The 24231-nt window shown below is 39.1% G+C and overlaps 1 protein-coding gene across 1 annotated transcript in view; it reads left to right on the forward strand.

The window, feature by feature from the left end:
• Nucleotides 1–1109: 1109 nt before the first annotated feature.
• LOC109929563 (elongation of very long chain fatty acids protein 6-like) overlaps nucleotides 1110–24231 on the forward strand; it is a 117013-nt gene continuing 93891 nt past the window's right edge. The window contains exon 1 of the mRNA XM_020529222.2: nucleotides 1110–1315. Within this exon, the coding sequence (XP_020384811.1) occupies nucleotides 1233–1315 (83 nt within the window). The 5' untranslated portion in view covers nucleotides 1110–1232. The remainder of the gene's footprint in view (nucleotides 1316–24231) is intronic.

Here is a 24231-nt window from a genome sequence, read left to right on the forward strand (position 1 = left end):
TAAAATAGATGGCAACTAGAAGGTCAAGTTGGTTGATGTTTGCAGAGTGCAGATGATCGGTGAACCACATCAGGAACAACAGATAAAGGTTTGATGAAGTGCAGGTGAATGTCTGCTGGATTTGGAAGGACTGTTTTGGGCCTTGGACTGAGGTGAAAGGGGAGGTGTGGGGGCAGGTGTTGCACCTCTTGCGGTTGCAGTGGAGGAATTGGTGGGGAGTGTAGAGCTGACAACGGAGTCACGCAATAAATGGTCCCTGCAGAAAGCAGACAGTGGTGGGCAGGGAAATATCTTTTTCATGGTGGGGTCTGATTGTAGGTGGTGGAAATGTCAGAGGATGGTGGTATGGTATGTGAAGACTAAGGGGGCTTTCTCATTATTGCTGTTGTGGTGGGGGGGGACATGTTTGAGGATAGAAGTGCAGGAAATGGGGGAAGATGTGGTTGAGGGGATGCTTAATTACAGAAGAGGGGAAATTACGGTCCCTAAAGTAGGAGGATATTTGGGATGTCCTGGAGTGGAACACCACATCCTGGGAGCAAATGCAGAGGAATTGGGAGTATGGGATAGCATTTTTGCAGGAGGATGGGTAAGAGGAGATGTAGTCAAAGTAGTTGTGGGAGTCAGTGGTGAGATGGTTTCCGGAGTTGGAGACCGAGAGGTCCAGGAAGGAGAGGGAGGTGTCAGAAATAGTCCAGGGGAATTTGACAGCAGGGTGGAAGGTGTTGGCAAAATTGACGAACTGCTCACGCTCCTGGCGGGAGCACGAGGCCGCACCGTTGCAGTCATCCATAGGGCGTCCCCAGATGGGAGACAAAGAAGGCGAGGTCCAGGTCCTGGTTTGCAACGCAGAGGTCAGGGTTCAATTCTCGCACCGGCTGTGGTGACCAGTGAGAAGATTCTCCTCCATAATCTCGCGAATTTCGGGTTAAGTAACCACCAGCAGCAGTCGTCTCTCTCTTCACAGAATGAAGCTCTACGGTGAAAGTGTGGTGACCCTCCCTTGGGGCAGGCGGGCGATAGGACCGCGCGGAGCTGGAGTTGTTGTGCCGAGGCGGCGAACAGACGGGCGGGGCGGGAGGAGACGAGAGCGCGCGCGCCGCGGGTGGGGGCTCTTGGGAGCGCGCGCGAGCGAGCGCCATGCCCAGCTTGGCCGTCAATCAGAGCCAAAAGGGACAGGGACAAGTTCCTTAGCACCACAGAACAGCAAACAGGGCTCAAACACTGGGACTATGTCAGTGCTGGCGCTGCAGGAATATGAATTCGAGAGACAGTTCAACGAGAGAGAAGCCATTCAATGGATGCAGGAAAACTGGTGAGTGATGCTTCCCGGGGGACTGGTTGGTTGGGGGGGGGGGGGGCGAAAAGACATTGATTTCTTCCCCCCCCACCACATCCTTGTTGAAAATACCTTAAAGCATGGACAGGTGCTTTTTTATTAAAAAAAAAAGAAAGTGTTCATTTAAATGCTGCCACCCTCCTCCTGGTGTTGCCGGATGGGGTGAGGGTGTCGGCCAATTCAACCGTCTGCCCCTTCGGCGATTATTTTCCTGTTTTTATTTCGAGACCCTTTCCCCAACAGTCAGGGGGCTATTTCTCAATTTAAAAAAAAAGCACCCGGCATTACGGACTACCTTTTATCTTGGAAGTGGGGAGGGTGTAAACCTTTTTCTCGAAAAGAAGCCGCCCCTCGGCTGTTTTCTTTCTTCAAGGCGTTTTGCTGAAAAACCCGAAGGATCCTTTCTTGTCTGGTTAATAACTCTGGAGGAAATCCTTCTGCAGACATTGAGACACGTGCAGAGGGCTCTGCGCGAAGCGCCCGCCCCCTACCTGCTGGTAGGTCAAATCCATTTTATCCAGAAAGGGTGAAATAAAATTAAGTCAAAGCCACGACCTTGTACTCAACAGATGCCCTCGACGCTTAGTCGTTTGCGTTAGGTAACGATCCTCCTGGGAAGACGGACTTGTGTTGCTGACAGAATATCGGGCTAGTATTTGTATCCAAAGAACGTGCGTGGGACATGGCATTCAGAGCACCGAGCCTACTAATGACTTGAGCTAGAAATGCTTCGCTTTTGTTGCGATTGTAGCCTTTTATGCTGTTGTCCCCTGATAGCCATTTCGTGATTGATCTACTTTAAATAAACCTCACTCCCAGTCCCGTGTAAAGTGTGGCACTAGCTGAGGCAACAGGATTTATAATGAAGTAAAATTTCAGCCTGTCAAAAGTGTTAGAGTTTCTGTTTCTAGAAAAATTGGTTTTGAGCAGTAGTCTAGTTTTATGTATGAGCATGAGCGTAGTTATGACTACTACCATGTTCTTACGATTTTACAGTAGTATACCTGTTGGAACTTAGAATATACATTTATTTACTTTATATAACAAACACTCATGCAAAGCTGAAGCAAATAAAAACAGAAAAGACTGGCAAGTGTGGCAGCATCTGTAGACAGAGAAACAAGAGGAAACCACATTTTGAGGAAAGTGAAGCTTATGGCATCAGAACTGGAATGCTGTCCTTCACACATTTTCTTTTAAATTCCGCACACATGGTTATTCCACACAGTTATAAAAATGGATGCTGTCCTAATTTTGGAAGTAAATAATTGGGAAAGTACTTTGATTTGAATGTACACATGAGACAAAAATGTATCAATTCATCAAAATAGAATGATACAACTGAATAATAGGTAAAATGACTTTCAATAATTTCCACAATGAATTGCTTTGTGATTAGTTACAAAGCATCAAAGTATTAAGAGTTTTCACGTGTGAGCATTCAATACATGTTTATCTTTTGCATCACACATCATCCATCATTGTATAAACCCACATTTAGGGCTGAGAATAAAAAAAATTGACTCTGAATAGAGTAAGCAAGATAAAATCATGCTTTCATAACAACCTTCAACCAGCAGAACCACCATGCTTTTGGTAAATATTTGGCATTGTGATAGCTAAGATAGTGCTAACAATGCAGTAAAGACTTTAAATAATTTTAGTATGAAGTATAGGTTAACTTAAAATGCAGTGGGGCTGGTAGAAATATTCTGTCATCTGATGACTAGGATTAGCATTTTTTTGTTTATTGGAGTTAACATTATTTCTGGTGCTATTAAAGTCCTGAGGGAGTAGTTTTAAGAAAATGAGTTCTGATTAAAGTAAACAGAATGGTGAAATAAATTATAGGTCACTCGAAGCATCTATAATTTTAGGATTAGGATTTATATCTTGATAAGATCTTTTTTCTATGTTTCCTATATAGCTTGGTGTTAACCTGTAATAAGTAATTTTCTGCAATAAGTACAACTGTTGCTAAGCTTTACTGTAAGAGTGTAAAACATGATTGTAATGATAAATGGGGATAATATTACTATGATTTGCTGTTGGCTCCTGTGAGCAAATTGATTCCTTTTGTACCCCAGCACTTGCATCTTTCCTATTCTTATCACATTCACTGACTACATTACAAACCTGTTGTTTCTGTGTTGTGCCACAAGCTGTAGCTGCAGTGTATTCCAGGAGATCTTTTGTTCTTGAGAAACACCTCGGATTCTGGTTTAAAGTGGAAGGGTGCTTTCGTTTTGGCTTATTAGCTCTTGGTAAAGAGCATTGCTGGAATTTTGTTTGGAGGTATAAGCAGAAATAAAACCTGCAGTTTTAAAACGTAACAGCTTTTTTTGAGATTAACAACAAGAATAGAAAGTAAGCATATTCCTTTGGTCATTGATGCACATTTGTTCTTACTTCACCAACTCTCTCAAATTCTAATCCTCCAAGGCCACACCCCTTCCTGATCTCTAAATTCCTTAAGACAGTTAACCCTCAGAACTTCTGTTTTTTTTGTATTCCTGACTTCCCTTCACCCCATCATTGGTAAATGTGCCTTCAGTTGACTGTCCTTAGCACTGGCATTCCCTCTCTAAATGTCTTCGCTATTTTTGACACAGCTTAAAAGCTACCCTTTAACTAAACTATTTATAACTTGTCCTAAAATCTCTCCCTTTGGTCTGATGCCATATTCTGTCTGGTTATGCTTCCCTGAATCACCCTTGGGTTGCATAAGAGAGTCTCAGGTTGTTTCATTTGAAATGAGCTTTTGTTATTGCTTTAGCTTTCTACAGAGCATACTGCTGTCTTCTAAGGAAGGATACCTCATCTTTTGTAGTTGTGTGTCATTTACAATATATGTAAGAATGTAAAATATTCTCTGAAATTAATGAGAGCAAACATGCACTCGTAACTTGGAACAGTACCTTTTGAGGATAAACTAGTAACAATTAAAAGATTGGTATTATTTAGATTAAATCAGATTTTAATGAAAGTATTCAATTATGTATTTTTAGCAAAGCTCTTCAGGGTGAAGCATGACTAATATAAATGACTGAAATACAAACAAATTTAGCCATTTATTAGAAGGAAGAAATGCCTTATGAAGGCAAAGTTCTAGGTTATTTTGTTTCGCAACCTTTAATTTTTGTAGCTCTGTCTCAGTTGTGTGCTATAAGCACTTAGTGCTACCCTGTTTAACTGAGGTCAACTGACCAATACTGATCATCTTCTGATGTCTTCTGACAGAAAACTAGCCAATCAAAAGGCAGGAGCACTGTACTGACTGCTCCAAGCTGATCTGCATGAGATTACATCATTGGAGGCTCGGCTGATTCCGGCAGTTAAATGTCATGCAGTTACGCTCATAAAAGTTCTACATATTGTCTCCACATGGTTTAACTTGTGTCCTGGTTAACTGTTTCAGTACTAAATGGACTGAGAAGCATCTTTTAAACTAATTTCTGACAGATTAGCCATATCCAAATGTGTATGTATACATATATAAATAAAGTAATACTACAACCTGATCTAGAAAATTATAGTTTTAGTATTTTTCCTTCATGATAAGATCAGTAGAATTATGAGGGATAACTGAGTGTTCCATTACGGAAGTGAGTCTGTGGTAACATCAATTCAGAACTGTCCATAAATGTCACTTGCCATCCTAGCAGTCAAGCTGTTATACATGCAAAACAATCTCAAGTTTTGAGTGCCATGAAATGTAACCAGAAACTGATGAGGACATTCTGCCTTGCAAAGTTCGTGGCCCGAACAGTAGTTAAGTTCTTGAACAACTACAGGCTGTGTATACTTGTAGCAATTAAACTGGCCTCGGAATTAGTGGATTTCCAATGGCAATAAGAAGAGTCAGGCCACACTTGGATGGGTGAGGGATTTCCTAATGCCATCTTGCCTGAAAACTAACTAGCCAATCAATGAAATTCTAGAGAGAAGCCTTGTGTACCCAGTTGATGCCCAGTGCCAATTTCAGAAGGGCTTGCAAATTAGGATGCCAGTATTGAATCAGGCTCTTAACTATGTGATTCAGAGTTCTATCCTGGTCATAATTTTGGGTACGAATGGGCGACGTGTGTGATGTGCACAACTTGTCCTGTTGTATTAGCTATTGAGTGGCCTAAACAGTGATCCTTAAAGTGATCAATTGGGCTGCTCAAAAATATCATCCTGAGCCTGTTATTATGTGGGCCATGGAGCAAAATATTGGGGCCATTCTTTCTCACCCGACTTGTCAATTGGTTCAGAATGCGAGCTAGCCAATTTTTGATCATCTTAGAATAAGCAAGTTGCAGAACTTGACTGCAACTCATTCAATTAATGAGCTTTGGGCCTTGCTGTAATGACTGCGTGGGCAGTGTAGTTGCTGCATTGACTTTGCAGCTTGAAAATAGTCCCCTGCTTACTAAACAATGGGGTTTTATCAATAAAGTTATGTAAAGTGCAAGCAAGAAGACCCAAGATTACAATAACTGTATGTGATGTGCAAGATTTTTAAATTGTTAGGTATTTTACTTTTTACCATGTGGCCAATACACTGTGTGTTAGTACTTTGATAAAGAAAACCAAATGGTGCATTGAGTTCAGATTTGCCCCAGTAGCTGATAGGAAGATTTTCCAAAGGTCATGAAAGGTGTAATACACAGTGGCTGGTGTGATACAGCAATTTTTGCATGGGTCGGTTAGCTCAGATGGTTAGAGTGTGGTGCTAATAATGCCAAGGTCATGGGTGGGCCGGCACTGTGGCACAGTGCCTAGTACTGCTGCCTCACAGCGCCAGAGACCTGTGTTTGATTCTATCTTTGGGCGACTGTCTGTGTGGAGTTTGCACATTCTCCCCGTGTCTGCGTGGGTTTCCGTCGGGGGATCAGTTTCCTCCCACAGTCCAAACATGTGCAGGCTAGTTGGATTGGCCATGCTAAATTGCCCATAGTGTTCAAGGATGTGTAGATTAGGTGGGTTACAGGGAAAGGTTAGGGGGGTGGGACTGGGTAGGATGCTCTGAAGGTTGGTGTGGACTTATTGGGCCGAAGGTCCTGTTCCCACACTAGGGATTCTATGATTGACATTTGGACTGTGCAGTTTAATGCTACTGATCATGCCTGTTGAAACCTATTGGTATTGTGAATATATGTTTTGTAAACTTCACACAAATTTAGATAACGTTAACTATAATTTCATTTTTGGTTGTGCTATTGCTATTGATTGTGCTGTTTGTGATCCTTTATTTTTGCCATGACACCACAGGTGTAAAGTACCAATTAAACATTCCAGCTGTTCCATTACTATGCATATCTGTTACAATCTTGTGAATGGGGACATGGAGAGTGTGAAGACATTCTAAAATATTTAACTCCCCAGCCGCTGACTCTATCTCCTTTCTGCCTGAGGTTGCTCTATTATATTTGACATCAAGGTGAGCTTCCAGTCATACAGGTTATCACTAAGACAATATTCATCTTTTTAATGTCATTTGACTCTGCCTCTACTTCACTGCATCAGCTGCAGAAACCACCATCTATGTCTTGGTTGCCTTCAGTCTTAACTACTCCAGTGCTCATCTGGTGATCTACCCTCTCTAGTCTTGAGGTCATCCAAAATTCTGCCACCTGTTTCCTAAAGTTCTCTTCCTAAATCCTTCCACGTGTTTTCCCTTTATTCCTTTTAAAATACTTCCTGTTCTATCACAGTGCTGTGACAGGTAGTCTGCCATTGAAGTTATTGATATGCATCTGGAACTAGAGGTCAGTGCCACATTGCTGGTGAATACAGGTGTAGTACAGCTGACTGTTGTCTGTCACAGAAATGCTCATGCAACGCTTGTATTCAGTGGTCTAGTTAAGACCATAAGACATAGGAGCCAAAGTAATCCATTCAGTCCGTCAAGTCTGTTTAGCCTTTCACTGAGATTACAGATGATCTTTATAATCCTCAACTGCACTTTCCTGCCTTTTCCTTGTAACGCTACATTTGCATACTGATTAAAAATTTATCTTTGCTTTGAATATACTTAATGACCGAGCATCAATAGCCCTCTGTAGTAAAGAATTACAGGTTCGTTATTCCAAGAGAAGAAATTCCCCTTTATCTCTGTGTGACCTCTTATTCTGAGATTATGCCCTCTGGTCCTAGACTTTCTCACCAGGGGAAACAACCTCCCCACATCTACCTTTTTCAAGACCCCTAAGAATTTTGTGTTTCCATGAGGTTGCCTCTTGTTCTTTTACATTCCAATAAGTACAAGCTCAACCTACACAACCTGTTCTCAGAAGATTATCCCTCAGATGCAGCATCAGCCTGGTGAACCTTCTCTTGAGTGCCTCCAAAGCCAGTATATCTGTCCTTTGATAAGAGGCCCAAAACTGTTCACAGTATTCCAGCAATGTCCTGATTAGTGCATTGTATAGATTTTGCAAAACCTCTCTACTTTTGTACTCCACTCCTTTTGAAATAAACATTCAATTTGCCTTCCCTATTGCACACCAAAATTGGGTGCCTACTTTTTGTGATTCATGCATGAAGATGCCCAAATCCTTCTGTACTGTAGCTTTATGCAACCTTTCACCATTTAAATAATATTCAGCTCCTCTATTCTTCCTGCTGAAGTGCATAAACTCACATTTTCCCATACTTATATTTCATGTGCCAAGCATTTGTCCACTCATTTAACCTGTCTGTATTTCTCTGCGGACTCTGTCATCCTCACCATTTGCAAACTTGGTTGTAGTTCATTCACTTTCCTCAGTTAGTATAGTCGATAATTGTGATGCCAGCAGTGTCCTTGTAGCACTCCACTAGCCCCAAGTTCCCACCCTGAAAATGCCCTCCACCCTTACCCATCTCACTCTATCCATGCTAATATATACTACCTTGACCACCATGGGCTCTTATTAAGCAATTAATATATGGTACCTTATCAAACACCAACTGAAAGTTGAAATTACATCCCTTGCTTCCACTTTATCTACTATCTTTGGAATATTTTTGCTGTCTTTTATCGTGAAGACTGATGCAAAGTTCCTGTGTTGAGGTGGCAGCCAGCACAACCCTCCTTAAAATCCATCTCTTAACTCTTAGTCATCTGCCTTTTAAATTTTAAGTTATTTGTCAAATTTAGCTTGGTAGTGCTTGTGAAGTGCCTTGGAACATTAACTTTTAAAGGCTCTATATAAATGTACATTATTATTGTCATATGTATGAGTCCCGGTCAGTTTCATCACTGGCCACTTGCACATTACAGCAGCTCAACATTTGTGAGCATGACTGCAGGAGTTCCTGAGACGCGAGTGACCAAAGGTGGAGCTGCCTGAAAAGACTTACTGACAGATTAATAATGCTGAAGAGACACAAACAGATGCTTGACCTGCCCAAGATAACCCTTACATTTAAAACAGTTTAAGTGGTATATGTGGAAAAAAAAACCTGGAAGAAACTAGGTCAAACAGCATGAGTGGAGAGAAGCAGAGCTAACATTTCAAGTTGATGACCTTTCATTGGGGTTTTGTTCAGAACTCCAACATCTGCAGTACTTTTGGTTTTGTATTTCAGTTTAAGTGATGCCTTTGTAATTGCTAATTTTTTTCCATTTTTTAAAGTGGGTTTGTGTAAGTGGAACAAGTTTGAGGGACTAAGTAGTTTATTCCTGAACTCCTTTTGTTCTGTGCGTTGACTAGAAGTAGTTTGAAATTTGTGGTGGTGGCCACATTAGCACACTACTGTAAACTGCTCTGTTCTCTCTAGTTTCAAAATACTGGCCTTGGTAAGGTACCAGAAATGATACAGTTCATAATTATTGATTTTTAAAAAAAAAAATATTGCCCTGTAATTACATCATGAAATGTTGTTATGAATACTACCGTCCATTTGAAATTGTTTGTTTTATCAATAGCATTTCAAAAATATGACTGCACAACAGGCGAGACATTTCAGAGCAATGTGTTGAATATTTATATCATAGTCTAGTTTCAGTCTTTTTAATCATAGGAAGAATTTCATCTGAGCTGCTTATCTCTTCCGTTTAAGAGCAGTGAACAGTGGGTCATTGAATATATCCCGAGGCTGAATTAGTCAGATTTTTGATTGACAAGGAAGTTGAGGGTTCTAGGAGAAGGCTGGAGAGTCCATCTGAGGACCTGATTAGGTAAGCCATTCCCTTAATAAATGGTGGAGCAGGCTCAGTGGTCTGAATGGCCAATTGCTGCTCCTGTTTCCTGCTGTATTATCTTATAACTTTTGGTATACTGATTTGTTTGATGACTTGATGCAGTAAATTGCAGTGATCAAACTCTTTAAGCCTTCAGTGTAGATTTTGCATCTCAAGTGAATACATTGTTGTAGCTGGGGGTTTCTGTCATGCTTGCGATTGGTGTATATAAACGAAATTAACTTCCATCTCAAACCAAGGGATGTTGAAATGCACTGAGAAAATAACACCTTTATGGAGAAAGAGCTGTAAGGAGCCAGTAGCAGGGAAATGCAACAGATGGGTGTGAAGAGGCAGTAATGGAACAATAAAGAAAGGCAGATTAATGAAGTGAAGCTCAGGATGGAGGTGATCACATTACAGAACTTTAGTCTCCCTAAACTCTCATATCTTAACTGTCCAATAGCACAAAGCGTTTTGAGCTCAGTCTTAAGCCTGATATGCACTCCAAATGGTGGAATTGGAAATATGCAATCTGAGGGCGACAACTGCAAGACCTTGATTTTAAAAAAAAATTGGATTAGTATGGAAAACGTAGATACCTATAAACAATACAATAATACACCAAGTAGTTTGCAAATATTTTATAATTTTTAGATTCTGGAAACATTTAACTATTAAATCATGGTTAAGAAAGTTGCAAAATTGTACATAACTTATTTCTATTACTATATTTAAAATGCATGAGTTTGATATAAACTTCTATTCTCCTAGTAATAGAGATTTAAGGGTACATACAGAAATTATACAGAACTTGAGTGCTGCTGGCTATTGAAACTTCTGGTGCAGTCAGTACAACCTTCGGAATGATCACTGTTTTGAATAGCTTTTTCAAAGCTCATTTAAGCTCTGTTTCACTCCATGTGGCAAACATAGCATCGTCTGTGAAAAGTTGTTAAATTATACATCTTAAAATTTAAAAATTATACTTTTTGCGCTAGGTTGTGCAACGCTAGAGATTTCCACCTTCTCTTTTATGGACTAATACAGTTCTGCATCAGATGAGAAAGAGTGATTGACCAATAATAAAATATTGTATATACCGAAGAGTGGTGTGCCAAAATACATTTGTGTTGGACACCACTACTGACTTCAAAATTGTCATTTTTATTATCATTGTACTAGGTTGCAGGCTCCTCATTATTATGGACAGATCAAATCAAACTAAGGAGAACTTAGAATGATCAATTCTATCTATTCACTGGGTACAACCCTTTCTAATCAAGTCAGAAGCCTTTGCAGGATCTATAAAGGCCCTGTGAAGAAAAATATGGTTTATGATAATTATAAATTAGACCAGGGATCTCAAGGTTCTGATTTGATTGAGGATTGTCATTACTGTTGCTAAGCAGAGGTAAAATTACTTGGTTAACAACGACTACTTGATGTAAGTTATGATTGTGGGTGGGGCATAGGTGCAGTACTGTCTGGACAGCATGACACAGAAACAGAAAACATGCTTGGTATGTCATCAGAAACAGAAAATTAATGTTATGGATTCTGTGGCAGAGCTGAAAGTGTCGTGAGATCCAATTTGAAATTCAATGCTGTGGGCGTGGTGGCAAGGTAACGTGTATTAGTATTGTGACCAAGCACTGTGAGAGAAGCCATCAGGATACCGAATTGAGTTTCAAATCTGAACTATGATCCTGAAGGGCTGAGCGGTTGGAATTGTACTAATACTGATGAAGTAATAATGATTAACAAACAAATGAATGAAATGCTGAAGTTAACCACTGTACTTGGGTGAATTGACTCGGAATGGACAAAAAAGATTAACTTAGCTTGTGCCAGTTTAAATATAATTTTAAAAGGTCACTTGTAAGAATGCTGATAACAACAGTGGCTAAGCCTAAAAGAATGTCGAGCTTGAAACATAAACTGGAATAAAGAGCAGTAATCTTAAAAAAATCTTTCAAACAATAGCAAGATAAAATTTAAATAATTTTCTCTTGGTGCAGTGCATAATGGGAAAATTGCTTATGGGCTGAATAAATGTTGTTTGATATACTCTTTCAGTGATAGTACTACTGTCCCACTAAATTCATACTGAGAAGGCTACAATAAATTTCAACAGGCATTTAAAAAATTGGGAAAATTGGCAAGTGAATTTTAACATAAATATTTCAGTAAAAAAGAAAAGGCAGGTTTAGAAAAAAAATTAATCAACCTGTCCTGACATGTTACGACACAGCTCCTTATTAGGTCGGACTTGAACCCTGCACCTTCTTGTGCTCAGAGGTAGGGATGCTGTCACTGTGCCACAAAATCCCCAATAAGAAAGTCATGTATTATGAGGGAAGAAAAGAATCTAAATGGATTAGGGGAGAAAAAGATTCTGAGGACAAAAAGACAAAATTACAGAAAGTGATGATGGAGGCTAGAAATTCACTGTAACTTGAAGCCAAACACTGGGATTTCTTTCTAGAATTCTAGAAATGGAAAGTAAAGAGGTTTTAGCACATTGACACTTAGGAGTAAACTCTGGATGCATTTTCAATCAGCAAAATGTAAAAGTGGTGAAGACCCTTTGGAGAGGCTGAAAAACATTTACATGGGCTAATACTAGGATTTCAGATTGGACTTATTAGGCAAGAATAAGTAAGTGGAATGCTCTCCACTGGCCAGATAGATACAACTGTAACAACATGTACCTTAGTAGTAACTTAAAACCAGCTAGAAAAAAGAAGTGTGTGTGATCTTTCACCTCTTTAAATATTTGCTACTGCTGCTCCAAGGCTGCTGTGTGTAGCATGTACAAAGTGCAATGCAGCAATGCAACAAGTCACCAAGGCACCTTGGACAGCACTTTCCAAGCCCACTGCGTTGATCCTGTAGAAGAGCATGACAGTAGACACAGAACATGTTCCTGACTTGGATTGGATATGCATTACTGTAACTTTGCATCACTAGACTGAAATCCAATAACTCCCTTTTTAATACCTTTGCCACACTGATAGGAGTGATTCAACAAGACTGTTGACCATCATCTTCTCACAAGAGAAATTAGGAGTGCCCAACAGATGTTGGCCTACCTAGTCTAGGCAGCCATGTCTCAAGAATGATTTTCTTTTTAAAACATGTCTTACTTCCAGTTGAATTTTTGAACAGAGGAAGTTATCCAGAAATAATTAAGTACAGTGACTTTAATATTGGAGAACAAAGAGAAATTAGCCACTGGCAAGAATGTTGATGGCCAAAGGATGCAGATCTAAAGCAATTGGCAATTTAACTAGGAGAGACGAAATTATTGTTTTTCTTTTATGCAGCCACTTGGAATGAGCTATCTGCAAATGTGGTGGATCAGTTCAGTAGCAAGTTTCAAAAAACAATTGTATTTGAAAAGAAAACTCACAGGGTATGGACAGAAAAAATATCGGGGGAGCAGGTCTAATTGGACACTGGCCCAATTACGATGGGTTGAATGACTTCCTTCTATGCTGCTTTGGTCAAAAACCAGTAAAGAAAGCTCTAACATATTCTAAATGCTATACTAATAAAAGATAAGGGAATTGCTTTTCAATGTTACACTCAAAATTAATAAACCATCCTCGACTCTGCACTTAAGAAGTGTTACGGAAGGTGCCATCAGTTCTTGTTGTTTAGTTCCACTCTCACTTAATGTATTTCAGAAGATGAGAAACACATTATTTTTAATTTCTGTTTTCTGCCATCCCCACAGAAATCTAATGGAACCACGGCAACGGCAGCAAGTAGCAGTTGAGTTCATGTTGTCAAAAAATCCTTGTTTGACAGGCTAACAACTTTTGGCTGATAAATGAGCGCTGGTTAACCTTTGTTTTAGCTTAGTGAGTTTGCTACACCAACAATTGTTATATTGATGTAGACTTGCTATTGTAATGCACAATTAAGAAACTTGCAGGGCAAGTCACTATCATCAGTCTGCCTCTTCCACCCCATCCCCTTTTCCTGTTCTTCATGGAAACTGAATTTGTCCTTAAGTATACTGTTAGAGATTCCTTCAAAACATAAGGGAGAAAGACTAGGCAGTTTGGCCTTCTAAGCTTATTCTGCTATTCAGTTTGATTGTGCCTGATCTTCTACCTCCCCTCCACTTTGCTGCACTGTTCCCAAAGTCTTGAGACAACTCAATAATTTAATGATATAAGTATCCTCAGCCTTCTGGGATAAAGAGCTTTAAGGATTTGCAACCTGTTGAATGAAGAAATTTCTCCTCATCTCAGCCCTAATTGTTTGAATTCTTATTCTGACACTACACTCTATGTGATATCTTATGAAGGGCGTTCGAGCATCTACCATATCAGTCCTTTAAGAATTGTATATCTTTTCAATACAATTTCTACTCCTTCTTCTACATAGCCACATCTACTCAATCTTTCCTCCCTCCTTCCATCCCAGTTTAATGACTCTTTGCTGCTGTCCCTGTTAGTCAAGCATACCCTTTCTTGGGTGAGGAGACTAAAACTGTACAAAGTACTCTAGGTGCAGTATCATCAATGCCCTTCACACTTACAAAGCTTCATTCTTGTATTACAAAGGAACTGTAATACAGGCTGACACACCTGCATATTAACTTTCTGTGACTTATATGCAAGAACATGTGGGTCCCTCCTGAAAACCAACGATTCCCAACCTTTTGCCATTGAAAAAAAAACCAATTTCTTTTCCTTTTTCCTTTCCAATATGCGTATCTTTATACTTTTTCCATGTTATATTCCAACCACCATTTTCTTGCCAACTGATTTATATTGTTTATATTTCTTCACAATTTCTGAGTCGTCCTCCACTTACTTTGCTTAACTTGAATGGCATTATAATGATTTTTTAAAAAAGATATCCAAATATTCTACTTCTGGTTTCCTCTCTTATCTCCTCTCTTAATTATACCATCTATTTATGAACTTTGAACTTTATAAGGCAGTTATGTTTTAAAATGTCATCTGTAACTTAAACTGAACAGAATTTTATGGAAAGACAATATGATTTGGTTGTCACGAGGGAAGAAACTCAAACAAAAACCTGTTGAAATATTCAGTGATATTTTTCGTTCCTAGGGAACTTAGGTTCTTAATTTTTCATGACGCTGTGCAGACTCCAACGTTTGTGCATGATAGTAGCTTCTGGAACTGAAAGTCAATGCATCTGAATGTCAGTTAGCATGTCAACCCTTCAAGTGGATTTATGGCTGTGCCACATAAAGGGAACATTGTAAAGGCTACTTTTGACACTGTGTGTGTGTGTGTGTGTGTGTGTGAAGCAAGAAGTGGGTTGGATTTTTGTTTGAAGGGAAGAACACAAAACCATGGTACCTTTGGAAATTTAAGGAACAAGGAGTTGCAAAGTGGGTCTTGCTGGTGGAAATCACAATGGGAGGGCTGGCTAAGTGGAATGTTTTTTTTGAAGGACTGTTAAGTATTAGCCTAATGTAACAGTGAGCAATGAAATGGCAACAACTTTGGTCTTGTTCTAGTGCAACATATCTGCAAGGAGCACTCCACGCAGTAAAAGAGTTGTAAGACATATCTCGGTTGCAGTATTCAGTTAATGTGAATGTACATTTTCTTTATTTTGATGCATTAGTTGCCTGTTAATTAATGCTTGATTGGTGTTGATTTCAGTTGTTTGTTCAGATAAATCTTTTGAAATGTGAACTCTTATCCTTCGGTTTATTTCTGTCCCTTTTGGGGAAGTTAACTTTTTTTAATAATCAGTTTCTATGGGAGTCGCAGTGAAAAACAATAATAGTTTTATAAAATGTGACTTCCTTGTGGATAAATATTGATTTTTGCCAAATCATATTATGACTTTCTAAGTGTTATTTTACTATGTTCCTAATTACCTGAGAATTGAATCTTTTCTATTACTGCTATCAGGCTAATTGGCCTATCGTTTTGTATGGCTACACTTGGTTCCTGTGGCTTATGATGCTGGTTTCTCCATTTGATGTCTTATTTTAGGAAGAATGTCAATGCCATGAAAGAGGTTTAGATGAGATTTTCTGCCTAAGATGATAGGCTTGAATATGAGGAAAGAAATAAGAGAAAGTGGGATTCTTTTCTTTTTTTTTAAAGATGAAATCTGGGAGCTGTTGGAAATTGAGGCTTTTCCTGAACTTCATTGACAAGAAACCTTTCTAGTTAATAAGTTAGTAAATAGATGGTATGAATATAACATATTCATTATAAAAGCAGCAATGGCAGTTATAACTTCTTTTTGCAGAAGGTTGTCAGTAAATGGATTATTTTAACTGAAAAATGTGGTGGAACAGAAAAGGAGAAGAAGCGGATAAATATTTTGAGAGTAAAAACTGTATAAGGAAGAGGTAGGGAAATAGGAATAAGAAAGTATGATTCCGAAGTTACCTCTTCTCAGGTATGAAAAGACCAACTCCAGGTGATTTGCAAAGGTTTTGAGTGTTTTTGTTTTAAAAATATGTAATTTGTGTTAAAATAAACTCCAGTCTCCATAATGGTGAATAAATATCTGACCTTAAAGCAAGTTATTTTCTTGAGTAACTGAATTAATTCACATTAACCTTGAGTATTTTCAGTTTAATCTTCAAACTGTGCTGCTGTGGTTGATCTCAGGCTATAGCTATTGGTATTGCAAAATTGATGCTGGCACTCCTGCTTAAGGTAGCAAAGGTTGTTGAGGTTTCTTATTCCTAACTTGCAACTCATTGCCTTTCTGAAAGGGAACATTTATTGATGTTGGCTGGGGACAGGCTCAGACTGGCTTGTGATCCCTAATACAGTTATAAAGATTGATGTTTTGGGCTTTCCATTTGGACAGGGTATACAAGAGTGCTTTAAACGTAGGGTTTACCCACCATTGTTATTGGTCAGCATCTGGTTGTGCGTTTGTATTTGTCTGATCAAGGTATATTTGACCTTAGATATGATGACCTTGTTGTTGGAAAGTATGTTTTGAGCTTTGGCAACGAGTCCTTAGCTGGACAGGGCATAAAAAGAAGGTTCCAACAGAAGCACTAAGAATTTAATACTTTCAGTAAAGGAACAAGACTAAGGACTAAATTGAAATATTGTAGATGCAGGCACTCCCTATTCTGGAGTTCTTTCACAAGTCAATCTGCGCGCAAGTCAGCACACAGCGCAGGGTAATGTAAAGCAGCTGTTCATAAGTATAGGAAATGTTTGTATGTTGGGTCTTTAAACTTGCAGTCCTGCATGGGATCATGTCTGTAAATATGTGCATTTGTAAGTTAAATGTTTTTAAGTTGGCGACCCTCTGTATTTTCTAACTAACCTGTTCAAAAACATGATATACAGGTTTTGGAGCAATTGGGACTTGAATCTGGGCATCCCGGCTCAGAGGTAGGGACACTACCTTTGTGCCACAAGAGTACTACTGTTCAAATTGTACCTAATCTATTGGGAGTTGACTTGATGATTCAAAGAACACTTCATAGTTCTTGTTTGTACAAGTCAGTTGAATCCTGATGCAGATTACAACCTTGAAGTAACTCTTTGGTATTGATTTAATATTTGTTTTATATAGTACTTGTATAGTTTCTGTACTTGTGCCAGTAGTCTTGGTCATGTCATATGACTTTGACATACTGTGACTCACACTTGTGCTGTGATTATTTTCAGTATTATGGCCAATGTGGTGCCCTTCTATTTATACAGTGGAGAGTAGATTATTTACCTTTTTTGTGGGCTTCTACTTGATTTTTTTCTTAAATCATGAATGAGGAAAAGCTATTCAGTCCATCAAACTGGCTTCTCGCACAAACTTGCAACTTAATACCGTATTCTAAATTCTACCCAATATATTTAATCTTCTTGCCGCCCTTTGCTATACAATATTGACTGAAGAGATTAAGCAGCAGTGTGATTTGACATTGTGTTTGTGACATAGTTACTGTGCTAAGGATTAAGTCTACAGTTTAAAAATAGTAACAACTATAAATATGAAGGTTGTTTGGAGATCTCCAGCAAGCTCTATGTCTCTCTATCGGTGTCTGTCTCTGTGCCTCCTGCCTTCTCTTCCTCTCTTGCACATCCATATCTTTATATGTACACATTTATAAGCTCATACACACACAAATGTTTGACATCATAATTGAATTAAATCTTTTTGGGACCCCAGCATTAAATGTGTTTTGACTGTCTTGGCTTGAATGTGAATGTGTGTTTACAGCACAGAAATGGCATTATGTTGGCAAGTTGAAAGGAAAATTGGTTTGAGGAATGGGAAGATTCCTTGTGATGTTTTAAGTAGTATATTCTGAGCTTAAGCTAGGAATACTGATACTGATGAAAATAGTTCTAATACTCGTTACTGCTGAGTGAGGAAAAAAACACCCAAAATGATCTAGAGGGAGGAGAATATATTGATACCACTACTGAAATGTTTTACAGCATAGTCCTTCACCTGTCCTATTCCTTGTACAGCAAGTATTGACTTTGCACAGGATTGGCATTGCAACTATATCTTTTGGTCTCCTGTTTCTAAACACTTAATCAATAAGGAAACCATTGAACATTGAGGATTTATAATTTTAGCAAGTCATGTCCAATGTATGTTTGAAGATACAGTTTGTATTTAGTTGTCTTACTTGAATTGTACAGAAGAAAATCTTGTTTGGTGCTGAACCATACATTCCCAGGAAGATTCCCAGGCTCGCTGTAGTAGTTGCTGGGTTGGTAAATGTCACTTGATGGATCTTGATTTAATGTTGCTGTCCTGAGCAAGAAAGATGTTGGTGCCTTAACTGGGAAATATAAATTTACAAATGAGAATTGGCTGTGGAATACCTGTGGATTACCTCTTACTCACCATGTTGACTCTTTTAAGGATAATATTTGCACAGGTTACAAACTGAAGGTACCAGATGCTGGAAGAGTAGTGCCTCAATCAAAAGGTGAGAGAACTTTGGTGAGAAAAGTTAATAGCGCTATTAAGACCCACATTGACTTTCTGTTAGCAATTACTATTATATTTGGTGGTGTGTCTACTTTTTGAAAGGGATGGGAATATTCATTTGGCAACTTAACATTGCTACTGTTGATTTACATGTTTTTAAATATATAACATTTTGTGGAGCTCATGGCCTATGTTGTTACAAACTACGGGTTGCTGTTGTGTTTCCTTTATTTAGAAGTCACTTATTCCCGATTTTTCCTCTTAAAATGGCTAATACCAGCCAGCCACCCCAAACTTTAAATTAACAACCAAAAGGATTTCATCTTTCATTGTAATACACCTTATTTTAAAATTGTTGAAATTTGTATTCTTCAATTCCTCATAAAACACTTATTATTCATTGTATGTTGGCATCACTTTCTGGGCCAGCATTTCTTGCCCATTCCTAGTTGTCCTTGAGAAGGTGGTGTTGAGCTGCCTTCTTGAACTGCAGCAGTCCATGTGATGTTATGGAGGGAGTGCTAGGATTTTGACCCAGCAACATTAAAGGAATGGGGACATATTTCCAAGTCAGGATAGAGAGTGTCTTGGAGGGGAAATTGACATGATGATGTTCCCATATATCTGCTGCCCTTGTCCTTTTAGATGGTAATGGTGGTTGGTTTGGAAGGTGCTGTCTAAGGGCCCTTGGTGAGTGGTACACAAGGCTGCTACTGAGCATCAGTGGTGGACATTTATAAATATGGTGCCAATTAACCGGGCTGCTTGGCCTGGATGGAGTTGAGCTTCTTGACCATTGTAGGCTCTGCACTCATGCAGGCAGTTGGAGAGTATTCCATTACCCTCTTGATGTGCATTGTAGATGGAAGGTATTGGGGAGTTAGAAGGTGAGTTACTTATTACAGGAGTCCAGTGTCTCAGAACAGCTGTTATAGTTGTACTTATGGCTAACTCAGTTCAGTTTCTGGTCAATGGTAACCCCCTCAGGACCTTGAGCCTGCGTCACCATTCAAATAAGATCATGGCTGATCTGCCATTCCTCGCATTCTCTTTCCCCCCCCTTTCTCATTAACACTTGATTTTCCTACTGATCAAGAATCTATCTAACTCAGCCCTAGCTCTACACAAGGACTCTACCCCACAGATCTCTGTGGCAAAAAGTTACAAAGACTATCAATCCTTGGAGAGGAAATTCCTCCTTATCTCAGTACTAAATTAGCACCCCTTTTTACTGAGACTACGCTTTTTGCTCCAAGACGGTCCCATGAAGGAAACATCCTCTCAGCATTTACCCTGTCAAGCCTCTTAAGAATCCTGTATGTTTCAGTGAGACCTTTTGTTATTCTTCTAAATTTCTGAGTAGAGTCTCAACCTGTTTAGCTTTTGCTCATAAAACTATCCCTCCATATTGAAGATCGCCCGAATGAACCTTCTCTGACTATCTCTAATGAATTAATGTCTTTTTTTGATTAAGGTGACCAAAACTGCTCACCATACTCCAGATATGGTCTTATCGACACCTTGTACAGTTGTAGTACGACTTCCCTACTGTTGTACTACGACCCCCTTGAAATGAGAGTGCATATTCCATTAGCGTCCTTGATTACCTGCTGCACTTTTTGTGTTATCTTTGTGTTTCATACCCTCAAGTCTGTTTGTGTTACAGCTTTCTGTGGTTTTTCTCCATTTAAATAATACTGTTTGTTTGTTCTCCCTTCCAGAATGAACAGCTTCACACTTTCCCACATTTATACTCCCATTTGCTGACATTTTGCCCACTTACTTAACCTATCAATATCCCTCTGCAATAACCAGGTGTAGAGCTGGATGAACACAGCAGGCCGAGCAGGAAGGCTGACGTTTCGGGCCTAGACCCTTCATCAGAAAATCCTATGATGCTGCTTGGCCTGCTGTGTTCATCCAGCTCTACACCTTGTTATCTCAGATTCTCCAGCATCTGCAGTTCCTACTATCTCTGATACAATATCCCTCTGCAAACTGTTTGTAACTCACAACTTGCCTTTCCACCTATCTTTGTATTGTCTGCAGATTTGGCCGTAGCACATTTGCTTCCTTCTTCCAAGTTATATATATATTGCAAACAGTTGTGTTCCCAGCACTGATCTCTGTGGAACCCCACTAGTTACAGGCAGTCACCCTGAAAAAGAACCCCTTATCTCCATTTGCTGTTTACTGCCCATCAGCCAATTCTCAATCCATGCCAATCTCCAACATCATGGATTCTTATCTTGTGAATTAATGTTTTGTGAGGTACCTTGTCAAAAGCCTTCTGGAAGTTCAGTTACAATGCATCTGGTTCCCCTCTATCCACTTTGGTTGAGACTTCCTTGAAAAGCTCTTCATAAATTAATCCGGCATGATTTCTCTTTCATGAAACCATACTGACTCTCCTCGATTAGTTTGTGATATTTCAAATGTGCTGCTTTTACTTCTTACTAATTGATTCTAACGTTTTTCTAACAATAGATGTTAGACTAATCTTCTTATAGTTATACACATTATACCTCACTCCCTTTTTGAATACTGGCATTTGTGAAGCACGAACGTTGCTTGCCACTTTTCAGCCCAAGCCTGGACCTTGTCTAAGTCTTTCTGTATTAGTCTAACACATACCATTTATATTGCAAAATATTTTGAAATACAGTTATTGCATTAGTTTCTGTATGTTTCTTGATGTGGGCCATCTCAATTAACTCATCTTCCACAGTTCTGTCAACGTCAGACTTCATTGTGCCCATGGCATTATTATTCCTTTAATGCATGGTTTTGTATGGATGAGTTTACAGTGAGCAAAACTCAGTCATACAGGCTGAGAATGTGGTTTCTTACTAGCTGATCCATCCTCAGCAATTGAAGAAAGTACAATGGCCACCAGGTCTGGTGCTGTAGTGCAATGTGTCTTACATTATATCTTGCATTTATGCTCTGGCAGCTGCAATATTGGCCACAGCCAAGTTGTACTTGGTTAAAATTGCCACCTGAATCTCCAGTTCTCTTTCTGAGGAGAGTGTGGCTTGTGCATGGTTATGCCACTCCTATCCCTTTTAAAAAGCATAAGCTACAGTTTCTGCAATTTCTAAAGATTTAGAGTAGTTGCAGGTTTAAAAAGGTTTCCATCAAACTCCTAATAACTCCTTTAATTTTTTTTGGTTACGCTGGAGGCCTAAAAAGCTGTTTTTTTTTCCCAAATGCACATTCCTGGTGTGTAGCCTCAACGCTGAGATTCCATACAATAACTTGCTTGTGTACTATTTTCCATTGATTGTTGAGGCCTTGTTCATTTCAGAAATTAGTCCTGTAGTGTGAAACATCAGAGGTAGCGCAGTGCTCTCAAGGGAACTTTTTGACTCTTTGTTTACAGAGTCAGCTTAGATGATGACCTTGGTTTGCTAATGCAGTCTTGGTCTTGCTGAAAATTGAGAAGTTTTTGATGTACATGTAAGCATTACAAACTTTAGGCTATTATTGAAAGAGGAGAAAATAGAGTGATTGCATAGGTTAGTTCCTTTTCATTCATTCACAAGGTGAGGGCATTGTTGGTTAGGCCATCATTTATTGCCCTTCCCTAATTCCACATTGCTGTGGGTCTGAAATCCCGTGTAGGCCAGCCCAGGTAAAGATAGCAGTCCTTCCCTAAAGAGGTTTACTGAATCAGATGGGATTTTCCTGCCAATCAACAGTGGTTTCATGGTCATCGTTTTTTTTTTGTATTGAATGCAAATTCCACCATCTTCCACCATGTTAGGATTCAAACCTGGATTCTCAGGACCTTATCTGGGTCTCTGGATTAACAGTCTAGCGATAATACCACTAGGCCTCTGCCTCCCCTAAATAGTTATTCTATACAAGTACACTATGTATAAGCTGGTAACTTGCTGTTTAGTTGAAGTGACATTGTAATTACTATAATATTAAGGGATAAAATCGACACTTGTCTGTAAAAAAAAAACTTGGCCATTTCAATACAGCCAGCATGGAATTAAGAAAGGCAATTTGTGACTAACAGATTCAATAGGACTATTTGGTAAAATAATAGAACATGTTGCTAAAACCAAAGAATTTCACAGTACAGATGAAGTCATTCGGTCTATTGCCTGGGCAAACTGTTTGTTTGTGTGTTCTGGATTGTTATACAAACAAACAAACAATTCCTATTTACTGGCTGCTAGATTTGGTCTAAAGGATAATGCAACAAAGATGCTTGCTTACAGTTCCTAGCGGTCATTGGTCAGGTTTACGAAGTACCAGGAAAAATGGTTTACGGAAGTTTTAAATAAAGAATTGGACTTGACAATTAGCTTCATTTTTTTTTTCCCTTTTTAACCCTACCATCTGCTTTGGGGGATGGCGATAGTGGTTCATTCAATATCACTCCACCTTTTGTCTTTCGTTTAGAGGTGCTTATTTTTTCCACACTGCCTCCTGCTCATTATTACTCCCCCCTAAATAACAGCATCCTATCACCATAGGTATTAATGGCCATGAAGGGAAGGAGGGCCTCCAGTTCAGAGGCATTTAGTGTTTGATCAAGACATCCAGGGAGGGGGAAGCCTACTGAGATTACTCCCCTCTGGACTGGAATCTGGCAATGATGGGCCTTACCTACATTGCAGTGCTCTTGCAGGCTTTCTGGCTGTCAGGTGAGAGCTGTGCAAGGTTCCACCCAGTGGGTGGGACAGTAAAGGATTTATTCCCTCTCGTTTGAGTAGTTCACTTCTTTTGATTTAAACCACCAATGCTTTGAGCAGGATATCTGATTCATTTCAGTAGATACAATCCAAATCTGTCTTTTGAAGGTAATGATATCTGTTGAATAATTTTAATTGTCTAACTTGTCTATGGCAGTGGGCAACATTGTGAGAATTCTGCCATACTGTTCTCAATTCAATATTCCTCATTAAGTTAATTTTATTCCCAGTTTATCCAATAAGCATTTGGATCTTCCCTTAAAGGCATCCAAAGATAAAGAACACAATGTTTTTAGGAAAGAAGGTATAAGCTATTACAAGGTGACTATCAAGATTCAAAATGTCTTTCCTCCAATTTGCATTGTTAATTTTTAAAACGTCTTTTGAAAGTGCAGAGTAAATATTTGGAAAATTAGATCTCAATAATTTGAAAATAGGTCTGAAATTTATATAAGCACATTCTTAGACCCCCATTCTCTCATTCTGTAAAATATAATTGAGTTGTTCAGCCATGTGCCATCACTTACCTGTTATTGTAGAGAAATCTCTTTGTGTGTCTTTCTGTTCTGCAACTGGGAATAAATATAAGAATTTCTTTAAAGAAATCCCAGAGAACTGTCCATATCTTGTTTAAATGACAACCAGGCTAACTGCATTATGAAGCTCGGTGTGTACTTTGCTGTGTTGTGTTTTAAGAGATGCCATTGAAGTGGAGGTTCACTAAGGTAAGGGATTTTGTGTAATTTTATGCAATTGCAATTTAAATACAGCAGTAAGTTTTGCTATTGCAGAAAAATGGAGAATGCAACTTAGCCTTTAACTACATCCTAAACATAAGATAATGCTATCTTTGCCACCTGTAAACTACTCTGTGGCATCTAATGAATTGCTAATGCACAGGGCAGATATACTAATAGCCTATGTACTTAGCATGTGCTTGGCTCATTATGGACATAAATTTGATGTAAATTAGATATTGACCCAAGATGGTGTTCAGCATACCAGCCCACTCTGCAGATGTGCCACCCCACACCGGTTTGTTATGAATACTACCTACACCTTTCCCTTCTATATGTACAGTTCCCTTATGTCTGTTATGG

Source organism: Rhincodon typus, chromosome 1 (assembly GCF_021869965.1).
Source record: "Rhincodon typus isolate 14 chromosome 1, sRhiTyp1.1, whole genome shotgun sequence".
NCBI lineage: Eukaryota > Metazoa > Chordata > Chondrichthyes > Orectolobiformes > Rhincodontidae > Rhincodon > Rhincodon typus.